The sequence below is a fragment of the Muscardinus avellanarius genome (genome assembly GCF_963383645.1).
Source record: "Muscardinus avellanarius genome assembly, chromosome: 3".
Classification (NCBI taxonomy): domain Eukaryota; kingdom Metazoa; phylum Chordata; class Mammalia; order Rodentia; family Gliridae; genus Muscardinus; species Muscardinus avellanarius.
The window spans coordinates 79,696,492-79,708,579 of record NC_137788.1 but is presented as its reverse complement, the minus strand read 5'-3'; the positions used below and the strand labels follow the sequence as shown (position 1 = coordinate 79,708,579).

General features: G+C 40.7%; 1 protein-coding gene across 1 annotated transcript in view; it reads right to left on the bottom strand.

Moving 5' to 3' along the window:
- LRRC8C (leucine rich repeat containing 8 VRAC subunit C) overlaps positions 1 to 12,088 on the bottom strand; it is a gene marked incomplete at its 3' end in the record, with an annotated part of 54,994 nt that overhangs the window by 27,711 nt on the left and 15,195 nt on the right. The window contains exon 2 of the mRNA XM_080691917.1: positions 3,191 to 3,332. Within this exon, the coding sequence (XP_080548043.1) occupies positions 3,191 to 3,328 (138 nt within the window). The 5' untranslated portion in view covers positions 3,329 to 3,332. The remainder of the gene's footprint in view (positions 1 to 3,190; positions 3,333 to 12,088) is intronic.

Sequence of the window (12,088 nt, the reverse complement as noted above, 5' to 3'; positions counted from 1 at the left end):
TCACTCAGTTATCTCAAGTTTCTAACTTCCAGTGGCTGCGATGACTATTTAATGCTCTGGCATTACTTTAGATGCAAGGGCCTCGTTTTAAGTGTCTGGTGATATGGCTTCTGAGCATAGGTATTTTTCTCTCCTATTCTATGCATCTGATCAATGAGTGGTCAGTTATACCATGAGCAATGCTGCCTATTAACACAGTTAAAATTCTACCTTTATCAAGTCTCTAGGGAAACAGAGCTAGAAAGATGAGAAAGTAAAACTTATATTCTGCAGGTGAAGGGTCTTGTCGACCGCTCTTTATCTACCCTATTCTTGCTGTTCCCTTTGTCTGGATGCTTCCTCTCAGGACATCTACATTGCCTGCTCCCATATCTCCTTCCATCCCTTGGCCAAAAATTATACTGTTAATTTTTTTTACAGGGACCTTCTACCATACATGCTTTGTTTATATTTTTCCATTGCCCCTATCACCTTTTAATATATTACAGTAGTCTCCTTTTTACTCATGATTTCTCTTTCCATGGCTTTAATTATCCACAGTCAACTGTAGTCTGAAATTTTTAAATGGAACATTCCAAAAATAAACAATTCATAAGTTTTAAATCCCACGCCATTCTGAGTAGTGTGATCTTGGTCACTTAGTAACCATCTTGGTTATGGGACAACCGTTGCATGTCACAGTGTGTGTTCAAGAAACCCTTATTTTAATAAAGGCCCCACAGTATGAGAGGAATGATGCTGATAATTTAGATATGCCAAAAAATCTGCGAAGTTCTTCTTTAAGTGAAAAATTGAAAGGTGTTTAATTTAAAAACTCACATACTGAGATCACTAAAATCTATAGTAAGAATGAATGGAGAAAAAAAAGGGTTTGGTTCCATCCACCCCCAGTTTCTAGTACCCACCAGGGAATCCCCAGGGAAAATACTGTATATAATTTACTAATTGACTTTGCTTAATTTACTACTCCTTTTTTTGCAGAATTTAAGCTTCATAAGGTAGAGATTTTTTTTCTCCTTCACTTATAATTCTTGGGAGAACCATGCCTATCATAGAATAGGTTCTTTAAAAAGTATTTGTTTTATTTATGAATGAATTTCTGCTCTTTTTTTTTTAGACTCTAGTTTTTCATTAGTATCCTTTCTTGGGTGGCTGTGGAGGGGCAAAATGACCAACTGTTAGGCAGTGATATTTGGAATTTAGAACAAGGACTTTGGGCTGGAAGTGGTGGCATATGTCTGTAATTCTAATACTGGGAGGCTGAGACAAGATCTCAGGTTTGGGGCCAGTGTACAATCACTTAGCAAGACCCCATTTCAAAATAAAAATAAAAAGGGGTGGAGGGTGCAGCTTAGTGGAAGAACACCTTTGGGTTCAACCCCCAGATGTTTGGGTCACTGTTGAGGGAGTATGAATAAGGGCTTGGCCACCCACCTTGGAAGGACTCCTTAACCTTTCTGTACCTCAGGTGTATCATTTGTAAATGGGGACTATGACAGCCCCTATAGCCTAAATTCATCATGAGAGAGAAATGAGTTAAATACGTGTAAAGCAGAGTGCCCCATCAACAGGAAGCTCTCTGTGTCAACTATTATTATAATTCACTGCAAGGAAGCCTTCATTTTCATGCTGCAACACTCTGGTTAGTCTTCTCTCCCTACTTCCTCTTCTAGCTGATCTTCCTGTAAGTCACATGACCTTACATTCTCTACTTTATCTTCCACCTACTGACACTAAGATTTCCAAGGGTCTAACTGCTGCTTTTCTTTCTTTGGTCTGTGGTTTGTGGAGAACTGCCTGTGCCAGCGTAGTATCTGTACAGGATATATTTTGACTGGGTTACAAGTTTCATTCAAAGGGAGGTGTGGACCTCCTTTGGCTTCTGACACACCAACCTCCTGGTGTCCGGCCATCCTCATGGTCCTTGTGGCGGTCCCCTTCTCCGTCTTCCTCAGGGGACCCTTACTCTTCCGTGTCGCTTCAATGTTGTTCCTGACGTGGCTTCACCACATTCTTCTGAGGGATCCCATTCACAGGCATGGCGCGGACTCTCACACAAATGACTCCCAATCTGTGCCAGTCCTACTGATGGTTTCCAAAGATGTTGTGTTCTTTCTCACATCCAGGACTTGGAGCTTTCTCTCCTCTTCCCGGCATGTTCTCCCACCCTCAGTGCCTGCTGCTGAAGAGCTCCAGCTGGTTCTTCAAGCTTTAATGCGACCATTACCATTTCTCTTGTTCCCAGGCTAAGCAGAGTGAGCCTGTGGACACCTGTACCAAAGTCTAACAAACCTTTTCTGATTGCTGCTGTATTTAGTTCTCCCCTAGAAATGAACTACTTACAGGAATCCATGTCCTCCAAGTATGGTGCCTGGTACACAGCAGGTGATTCAGTATATGAATATATAGTATCTATATAGGATACATTTTGATTGGGTTACAAGTTTCATTCAGAACTAATAAATACTAGGCAAAATAATATCTCACCACAATATTAATTCTTCCAGAAATTGGTATCTATTATATAAAATTTTATTATCAAAATCTTATTTATTAAATATATCTTATTATTAGGTTTTTAAGGTTTCCTAAAACAAGTAAAAAATTCCATTTTGGCAATATAAATGGCACTTTGGAGAAAAATATATAATATATATAGCTGTAGAGCCAACTTTAAAAGCTAAAGGATTCTTTTTGATGTTAGTAACATTAAATATTACTTAACTATTGTCAACTGCTGTTAAACTCATTTAATTCTTTTTTTTTTTTTTTTGAGGGTCTGGGGATGGAACCCAGGGGCATTCGACCTCCAAGCTACACACCCTGCCCTATTTTTTATTTTTTATTTTGAAACCGGGTCTCAGTGAGTTGCAGAAGGCTTCACTAAGTAGCTGAGGCTGTCCGCGAACCGCGATCCTCTGGGTCTCAAGCCTCCTGAATGCTGGGATTACAAGCGTGCGCCACCACGCTCGGCTTCATTTAATTCTTATAAGTACCATATCTGCCTTATTAGGAAAGTTTAATAAATAAGTTTTTCAGGCTCCCTGCCATGATTACAAATGCCACAGACAAAGAGAGAAGCACAACTAACATTTACATGGTTAAAATTCACATAGCCATCTCTTTTAAGAAGCTTCAGTGACTTGGTATTTCGCTCTGGCCCCCATCCACCATGGGCCTAGGTACCTACCTGTAAGGTACACCCAAACACGCCGATCATTAGCATAGCCACCGAGAGGTAATCAGTAAACACGTCCCACCATGGCTTCAGCACCCGGAAGGCAGGCTGCTGCTCAGAGAACTGCCGGAATTCTGTCACTGGAATCATGTTTCTGAAAAAGGAGAGATCACTGGTGACTATCTTCACTCACAACACAGTGCATTGTTACCAGCATTTAAGATGCTGCCTCCACCCATCAGAAGCCCATGTCTGTAGGAGCCCAGGAGAGGTCAAGGCACACCAGTGTGTCAGTGAGACAATGCACACAAAACCACCTCAGAGACTGGTGGTAGGGCTACCTTTAAAAGCTAAAGGAAAGCTGGGTGTGGTGGCGCACGCTTGTAATCCCAGCATTCGGGAGGCTGAGATTAGAGGATCATGGTTCGCGGACAGCCTCAGCTACTTAGTGAGGCACTTTGCAACTCAGTGAGACCCTGTTTTAAAATAAAGAATACAAAATAGGGCAGGGGGTGTAGCTTGGAGGTCAAATGCTCCTGGTTTCCATCCCCAGCCCTGTTAAAATAAAAAAAAAAGAAAAGGAAAAAGAAAAAAAGAGCTAAAGGAAGCCGGGCATGTGGCACATGCCTATAATTCCAGTGCTTAGGAGGCTGAGACAGGAGGATTGCAGGTTCAAGGACAGACTCAGCTAACTAGTGAGGCCCTCTCACTAGTTAGTTACAAGAATAAAAAATAGCAATGGAGGTGCAGCCCAGAGGTAGAATGCCCCTGAGTTCAATCCCTGGTACTGCAAAATAAATAAATAAATAAATAAATAAATATCCATTTTTATGTTAGTAACATTAAATATTACTTAACTATTGCTAACTGCTATTAAGCTCATTGAATTCTTACAAGTACCAGGGACATTTATTGAGTGACTTGGGCTCCCTTTGTGTTCTAGTGGGACAGAGAGATCATGACCAAGTCCTGGATCCTCACTTCCCTCACACAGAACACAAAGATGCTGGCCAGAACAGAGCCCATCCTTGGAAACGTTTTACTATTTATCTGACCTTCCTGGGTTGCTGCTTTGACCTATGTTCTAGGTATCGTTTCAGCATTTGTTTGTGTTCATGCTTTCCCAAGCCCTATCTGTAAAACATTTTCCTTGCTCCACAGGAAGGAAAGCAATATTGCCCATGGTCATTGTCTTTTAAGAGAGATCATATTGGTGGTAGAAATGTTGGGAGACCTCATTTTCTATCTCTGCCCCTATTTTGTTTCTGTGGGGTTTTTTTTTGTCTTGATTTCTTTTCTTGTATTTACATTTTATTGGGAACCTCACACATACTTTGATTTTCTCTTTTGATAAATCAGTTTTTCCTAGGAACTTCTATGGTTTGGGTAAGTGCCCCCCACCAAGGCTCATGCATTGAAGGCTAAGTCACCAGCCTGTAGTACTGTTAGGAGCTGGTGGAAATTTTAAGAGGTGGGGTCTAGTAGAAGGTTTTAGGTCACCCGAGGATGCACCCTTGAAGGGACTTTTGGGATGCTCATCCCTTCCCCTCTCTGTTTCTGGGCTGCCATGAGGTAAACAGGCCTTTTTGACCACACATTCCCACGACATCATACTGACTCACAACAGGCCCAGAGCAACAGGACAACCAAACCACAGGTTGAGACCTTCAAGGTCCAAAAGAACCAAAAGAAACCTTTGTTATTTATTTATTGGTACTAGGGATTGAACCCGGAGGCATTCTACCCCTGCCTGATTTTATTTCTTACTTGGAAATATTTATTTGGGTCTCATAAGTTGCTGGAAACCACAATCCTCCTGCCTCAGCCTCCCATAGTACTGGGGTTGCAAGTGTGCACCACCATAGCTGGCTGCCTTTCTTCTTTTAAAGTGATTTGTCTCAGGTATTTGTTACAGTGATACAAAGCTGACTAATGCAAAACACCTATATCTAAACAACAGAAGCCAAAAGAGCAGGGTGCATCTGAGGCTCAGTGCAAAGATGAAAGAGACACTTCCCTTTCTTATTCTGCATTCTCCCTCCTCAGTCCCCATGTTCACTTTTTTTAAACTGTGGCCCAGAACTTGGGCTTAATGACCCTGCTACTAGGGTGACCAATGAGTGCCAAAAAGAAAGCCTCTTTTCTTCCACCTTCTTTATATCTAATAATCTGGCTCTCTATCTGTTTTTGTTACATAGTCCTAATTAAGGAGGCAGGGGAAGGGCTACATTTGCTGCTTCATCTCCTAAAGCTTGTTTCATAAACTTCCCTTCTGTGATAATGAATTATACAATACACATCTCAGATAAAAGCCAAGCTTCTCCTTGAATTCATTGGTGGTTATAGCCTTGGAAGATACTCTAGTACTATTCATCCTGTCTTGCTGCCTTATGCCTTCTTTTTAAACAATAATTTGGAGCTGGGTGTGGTGGCGCACGCTTGTAATCCCCGCGCTTGGGAGGCTGAGACAGGAGGATCGCACAGGTTCGAAGCCAGCCTCAGCTACTTAGTGAGGCTCTCGGCAACTTAGTGAGAACCTGTTTCCAAATAAAGTATAAAATAGTTCTGGGAGTATAGCTCAGAGGTAGTAAAGCCCCTGGGTTCCATCCCCAATACCGCCCCCCAAAAAATAATTTGCTTTCCCTTTTGCTTTTTGTTCTTTTGTAGTGTTGAGGATTTCAGCTGCCTAGTGATGCTGCCACCTATAAACTATTGATTTAATATCTGTGCAGCATTTGACATGACTTCCTCATTTCAACAGAAACACATTAATTCCATTCTGTCACCACCTCTAGGCTGCACATTTCTTGAAAGTAGAACCTAAATATCATGCATATGCATGTTCTTAAAACATATGTCGCAGGCAAATCACTTAAGCTAAATAAATTACTTTGTATAGTCTTAGTGTCATTAAAATTTCAGACTAGTTTACACTTTGGTTTTCCTGACACCTTATGGTCTCTTTTCTCAGTGAATCATGACAACCTCACCAACCCAGATGTGTTCCAGTCAGTAGTTTTGGTGATAATCACAGACAGGTACTAATTCATCTTCTAAGTTTTGCTTCAGAAGCCACTGTCTTATTCTATTTTGAATTCTCATCAATTACTATATTGAATCTGAAAACAATATCACCTGGAAAACTGCTCAATAAATTATGAATAAATTTAGATGTTTATACAACTCAGATTTGGGGTGATCCTAATAAGCTGCAGTGACACTGACAATCAGCAATCTATCAGTGTCATAGTGGACTGTGGTAATAGTTTGCATATGCTCTCCCAGTCCCATGAAGCAATGTAGCAATGTGGAAGAGGGGCTTGGTTTCTAAGGAAGGGCTCCTGGGGTTGTGGCCTTGGGGACTGTGGTTCCTCCTCCTCCTGCTCTCTTTCTGGCCTCCTTGATGTGAAAGCAGAGCTTTGTGAGCTTCCTTTCTGCTTCTAGCTGCCATGTCCTGAGCTTCAGGCCTTGGCCTCACATGAACTGAACTCAGAATCTCCAATATGTAAAAAACTGTAAGCAAATAAATCTTCCTTCCTCTAAGTTGTGTGGTCAGTCATTTTGTATTATGGCAGTGGGAATGTTGGCCAAGAAAAGTGCTCTTAAAGACTTGGTTGTTGTCTTTTTCATGATATCCTCCTCCCTTTACACTCTGGAGGGAATTGAGCTCATTCATTTAAGTCAGGGCCAGTTTCAGGAAGAAAAGTCACCAACACAGACCACTGGTTCTCAAAATTTTTGGTCTTAGGACTCCTTCATGCTCTAAAACATAATGAAGAGAAGCCCAAAGTGCTTTTCAGTTATACCCATAAACATTTACCATGTTAGAAATTAAAACCAAGAAATTCAAAAAATATTATATTAATCTTTAGTAAATGAATGTATTGCATGTTAATGTAGATTACTATGAAAAAATAACTCCATCTTCCTAAACACAAAGTTAGTGAGACTATGGCAGTATTTTACATTTTTAGAAATCTTTTTAATGTTGGTTTACTATCTCAGATCTGCTTCTACATTCAAGCTGTTGTATATTTTGTTTGGGTTGAGGTTCACAGGTTAAACCTGGCCACAAAGATACGTGGTTAGAAATGTGAGGAGTATCATTTTTTGGGTGGTACTGGGAATTGAGCCCAGGGGCATTCTACTTTCAAAGTACATCCCCAAGGAGGACTTTTTTTCTTTTTTTGAAACAGTTTTTAAGTTGCTGAGTGTGGCCTTGAACTTGTGATCTTCCTGTCTCAGCCTCCTAAGTACTGAGATTACATTTGTGTACTACTACCACACCCTGCCTGAGAGTGTCTAATGGCTTTTACACTTTATTGTGGATAATCATTTTTGAGACTATACTAAACTCTGACTAGGTTTGTTACAACATGGAATTTGGAAACTATATTAATGAATATTAAAAACTTTACATTAAAACCCATTCATCCCACTAGCACCTTGAAAATTCTTTTACTCATGTGTGATTTTATAACAACATGCCCTAGTAATTTGGAAAATAATGGATCACTGAGTTATGTGATCTTCCAAATTTGGACACATTTAATTATAAAATGTTTAAAAATCATAGTAATTAATATTAACCACTGCTATCATCAAAATTTTTAAGTATTCAGAAACTGTCAAGCTCACAGTGGCAAATGCAAGTTCTTCAGGATTTTAATTATTACTTGAAAATATAAATTTTACCACTCACTGTCAAGAATTCATTTTGAGAACTTAATATATCACATACCCAAGTTTGAATAATCAGTTGTTTTATTCATGTACAAACAGTACTGTGATATGATAGAATAACTAATTCAATTTTCAACTGGAACATCACACAGGGCTTTCCCCCTGAGATGCCACCGTACTTTGGAATGCAGCCAAAGTGTTCTGTGTGTTCCTCCCATTTCATCACCTGCTGTATTACTACAACATGCAGTCAAGAGTAGAGAGCTATTAAAATGATAATTTTTACTGCTTCAACAGGCACATTAAGTGAAACTGGTTTTAAGAAATAAATTGCTAGTTTATAAACATGAAGAATACACCCCGTCAGTACAGCCTGGTGCCTCTATCTTGACTCATGCAAAGGCACCTTAACCACCAATGACTTTGTACTATTAGTGAAAAAGGCAAAAGGCTTGAGGCATGTGGGGGCCCAGAAGGAGTACAGGCTGGAGCTGACCGCATGACCTGGCACGTGTCCTGCATGGTCATGAATGGGTGCACATCTTGCACTGCGGATGCACATGTGTTTCGTACATAAACACTGCATATGCGAAATTAACAAGCAAAGTAAATACACGTGTGTATGTCATGCTGGTGTGGGTGTGTACCATTGTACCTGGAATCCTATATGATGAATGGATCTGGAAATAAGTTGCTGTTTTCTTCCTCTGGATGGTGGTTCTGCATGCTTTCTTCATCCTGGGGCTTTCACCGTCTGTGACCACAGGACCCCTGACAATTGGCGTAGTTGGCAGGATGAGGTAAGTACTCCCAGCGCCCCTCCAGAGGAGCAGTCCTTGAAGGAGCAGTCCTTGAAGGAGCAACTCAGGGTGGAGGGAATGTTGCCCCTGACTTCCCTTTGCTTCTTGGTAGTAAACTATCTGGCAGCATGGAGCCCACTAGGGAATTGAGATGAGATAGATACATGCCTAGCCAGAAGAAGTCCAGAAGGCTTTAGCTTTAAAAGTGCTGGAGCCACGTATTCCAGAGTGCATTGGCAGGTCCATGGTCTGGATGGAATGTCCTAGCTGCAGTGGTGGAAGCATAGACTCTGGGGCACGAGGACTCTGGTGGTGGCCCAGGGTGAGTCAGGATATTGGTGGATGGCACATGCAGCAGTCCACCACAGTGGCAGTGGTGGCTAAACACTGGGTGGGAGTATCTAGTTAGTGGGGGAACTGGCTGCCACATTTGGAATTAACCATTTATTGGCCCTCCCACAGCATGTAACACATCCTGGCAAAGGTTGACAGTGGATGTGCCCCAGTGATTTTGGCAATACGATGTTTGCCTCCAAAGCAGCATGATGTGCATATATCCCCCATTGCTGAGTATGTCCTGGGGGTGGACGTGTTACAGGGACTGACTATGCAGACAACCATTGGAGAATTCAGGCTCTGGGTGTGTGTGGTAAAGACTATTACTAGAGGACATCCAGTTATGCTCCTTTTTAACTTTCCCAAGCCATGAGAATTGTGATTGCATGGCAGGACAAGTTACTGGGGGGCATGAGGAAATTGGGTTGCTTCATTATATAGATGATGTTATGCTAACCTGATTCTCTTACAGAGTTAGAAGCAGCTGCATGCAGTCTCTGAGCTGCTTTCCAGGAATGGGGGTAGACTGCCAAGGAGGACAAGGTCCAGGGAATTGGATATTCTGTCAAGTTCTTAGGCATTGTCTGGTTGAATAAGACAAAAGTGATACCAGAAGCAATAATAGACCAGGAACAAACAGGTGATACCCAAAGCAGTGATAGACCTAGATCTGGGTCTTCTGGGGTTTTGGTGAATCCAGTTTAGGTTTGGGCCACAGCTTTGGAAAGAGGCAGAGGCATATGCCACCCTCTGAGGGCATTACAGGTACCCATTACAGGTATAGGGTGAATAATGGTGCAGACTATCTTCCCTACTGAAGGTTGGCTGAGATTCTGGACTCGAACCCCCCAGATGGGGATAGACTGAACACCCACTCTGACAAAGCGGGGTACATACGTAGATCAGTGAGCACAGTTTTCTAGTGGCCCTTTGTCTGAATAGTTTTATACTTTGCTGGGGCCAGTATAGTTCCATGTGGCAGTCCCCTTAGGACCCATGGAAGTGAGAGATACCCCAAGTCCCTATGTGGAAGAGAAAGCTTTGTTGGGGCTAGTGCATTTCTGAGTGACAGCCCCCTCTGAACCACAGAAGTGGGAGACACTCCAAGACCCTATGAGAAAGGGGCAGCCCCTGTGTCTGTGGAAGTGTGGTATACCTATAGCTCTTGTCATGGGCAACCACCCACATAGGTGGCTGTGGCCTTACAGCCTGCTGTAGAAATGTTTTGGTATGAGACTGGTGCTAGATGCTCTGTCCAATGAGTGGATCCTTGGGCAGTATGGTTAGTTCTCAAGAAGGAGGCTGGTCCCTTGCAAGTCTGTATAGAGAGCTGGACAGTACTAGGGCTAACCCTGTGGCTGCCACCCGACAGGCAACACAAGATTGGTTGATTGGGCACTCATCCTTAATGGTTTTAATATAAAGAGGAAGAGCTGAATAAAAATCTCCTATTAAATAGAGTGGATAGACCTTTTGCTTGCTTAAGTGAAAAATTTCTTTGTATTCTTCTTTTACAATTTTTTTGCACCTCTGAAAAGTCATGCATTTATTGCACTGACCATCACACTTGCCTTCTCTTTCATTATTATTATTGTTTCTAAGTTATTTGTGACAAGTTCAAGAGTTAGAGTTGCAAGATAAAAAAAGCCACTCTGAATAAACTGTGAGGTTTAGACACTTATGGGCCTAAAGATACATCAGCATAATTTTATTTCTAGTTAAATTTTTTTTCTATTTTAAAAATGTTAAGTGATTATACTTCCTCTGACCCCAATTTCCAACTCATTATACAAATTTTAGTTCATCTAATTAGAAATATGCCATTTCTAATTAAATCAAGGGATTCTGGAATCCTAATTTTAAGAATCTAAACTTCTACATTATAACTCTGCTCCTGGAACCTTTTGCATTTTTCTCTATGCATTTTCTTTTGGAAAAACACTTATTATAAAACACCATATTTTAACCTCTCAAAGATATAATTTTTTTTTCTTTTGGGATAGAATATTGGTAAAGTTAGGTACAAAGAGAGTTTCTTATTTTTTTTTTTTTACTTACATATTTCTTTCACTTATAATCTTCCTAAAATTCTATGTCCCTACCAGGACAAAACTATTCCCAGGAAAATTTTATATTTTCTACCCTAGAGTTAATTTCATAGAATGTATGCTACCCTGCTTATTAATCCATGACTTATTCTAATACTTTGATAATGACTTCATTGCTAACACTGTTCTCCGATGGCTACTAGGTGAGCATGGCTGGCATTTGTTTTATTCCACATTTTTAGGCAATGTGTAAATAGCATCACCATTTGATAGCAATCATATACCATCCAAAGAAACAAAGTCCAAGTGATAAGAATCATATCAATAACCCAATGAAAGGCCCCTTAATAGAATGAATAAAAATAATTTATTGATTCCTGAATGCATGAAATATGAGTGCTACAGAAAAGAAATCCAGGCACATTGCTCATCTTTGTTGCTAAACCAACAGTCAGATCTCATTTGCTATCACATTTGATCTATCAGAAGCATCTTGACCATTCCTCGAATGGCTTCTAGGACATCACAGACTTTAACTCATTCATTTCCCTGTCTCAATGCAGTTAATTCATATTGCCATCCAGACTCGCAGATTCAACTCCATGTGCAGCATCCAGTAGACACATCAAACTCAACATGTCCCAAACCAACTCCTCCTTCACCCTCTCCTCCCCACCCTACAGCAAAGCCCTACTCCATCTGTAGCTTTCCAAGTCAGTATATAGCAGCTCTATCTGCCCAGTTGCCACAGCAAAAATATTGGAGTTATCCTTGACCCCTTTCTGTTCTTACATCCACAATCTACCCCTCCAAAACAAACCAATATACTGCTTCTCTCTTTCCACAAGAATATAAGTTTCATAAAAGTAGGACTTGATTTTCAGGTCTATTTTTTATTAATATATCACAAATACCTAGAAAATAATCCTTGGCATATAGTAGACACTCAACTTAAGTCCCAAGTTTTTAATACTGTATAGAACAATGGGACATAATTTAATATCTGATTAATAAATTAGAAAATATTTGTAACTTAGTTAAAA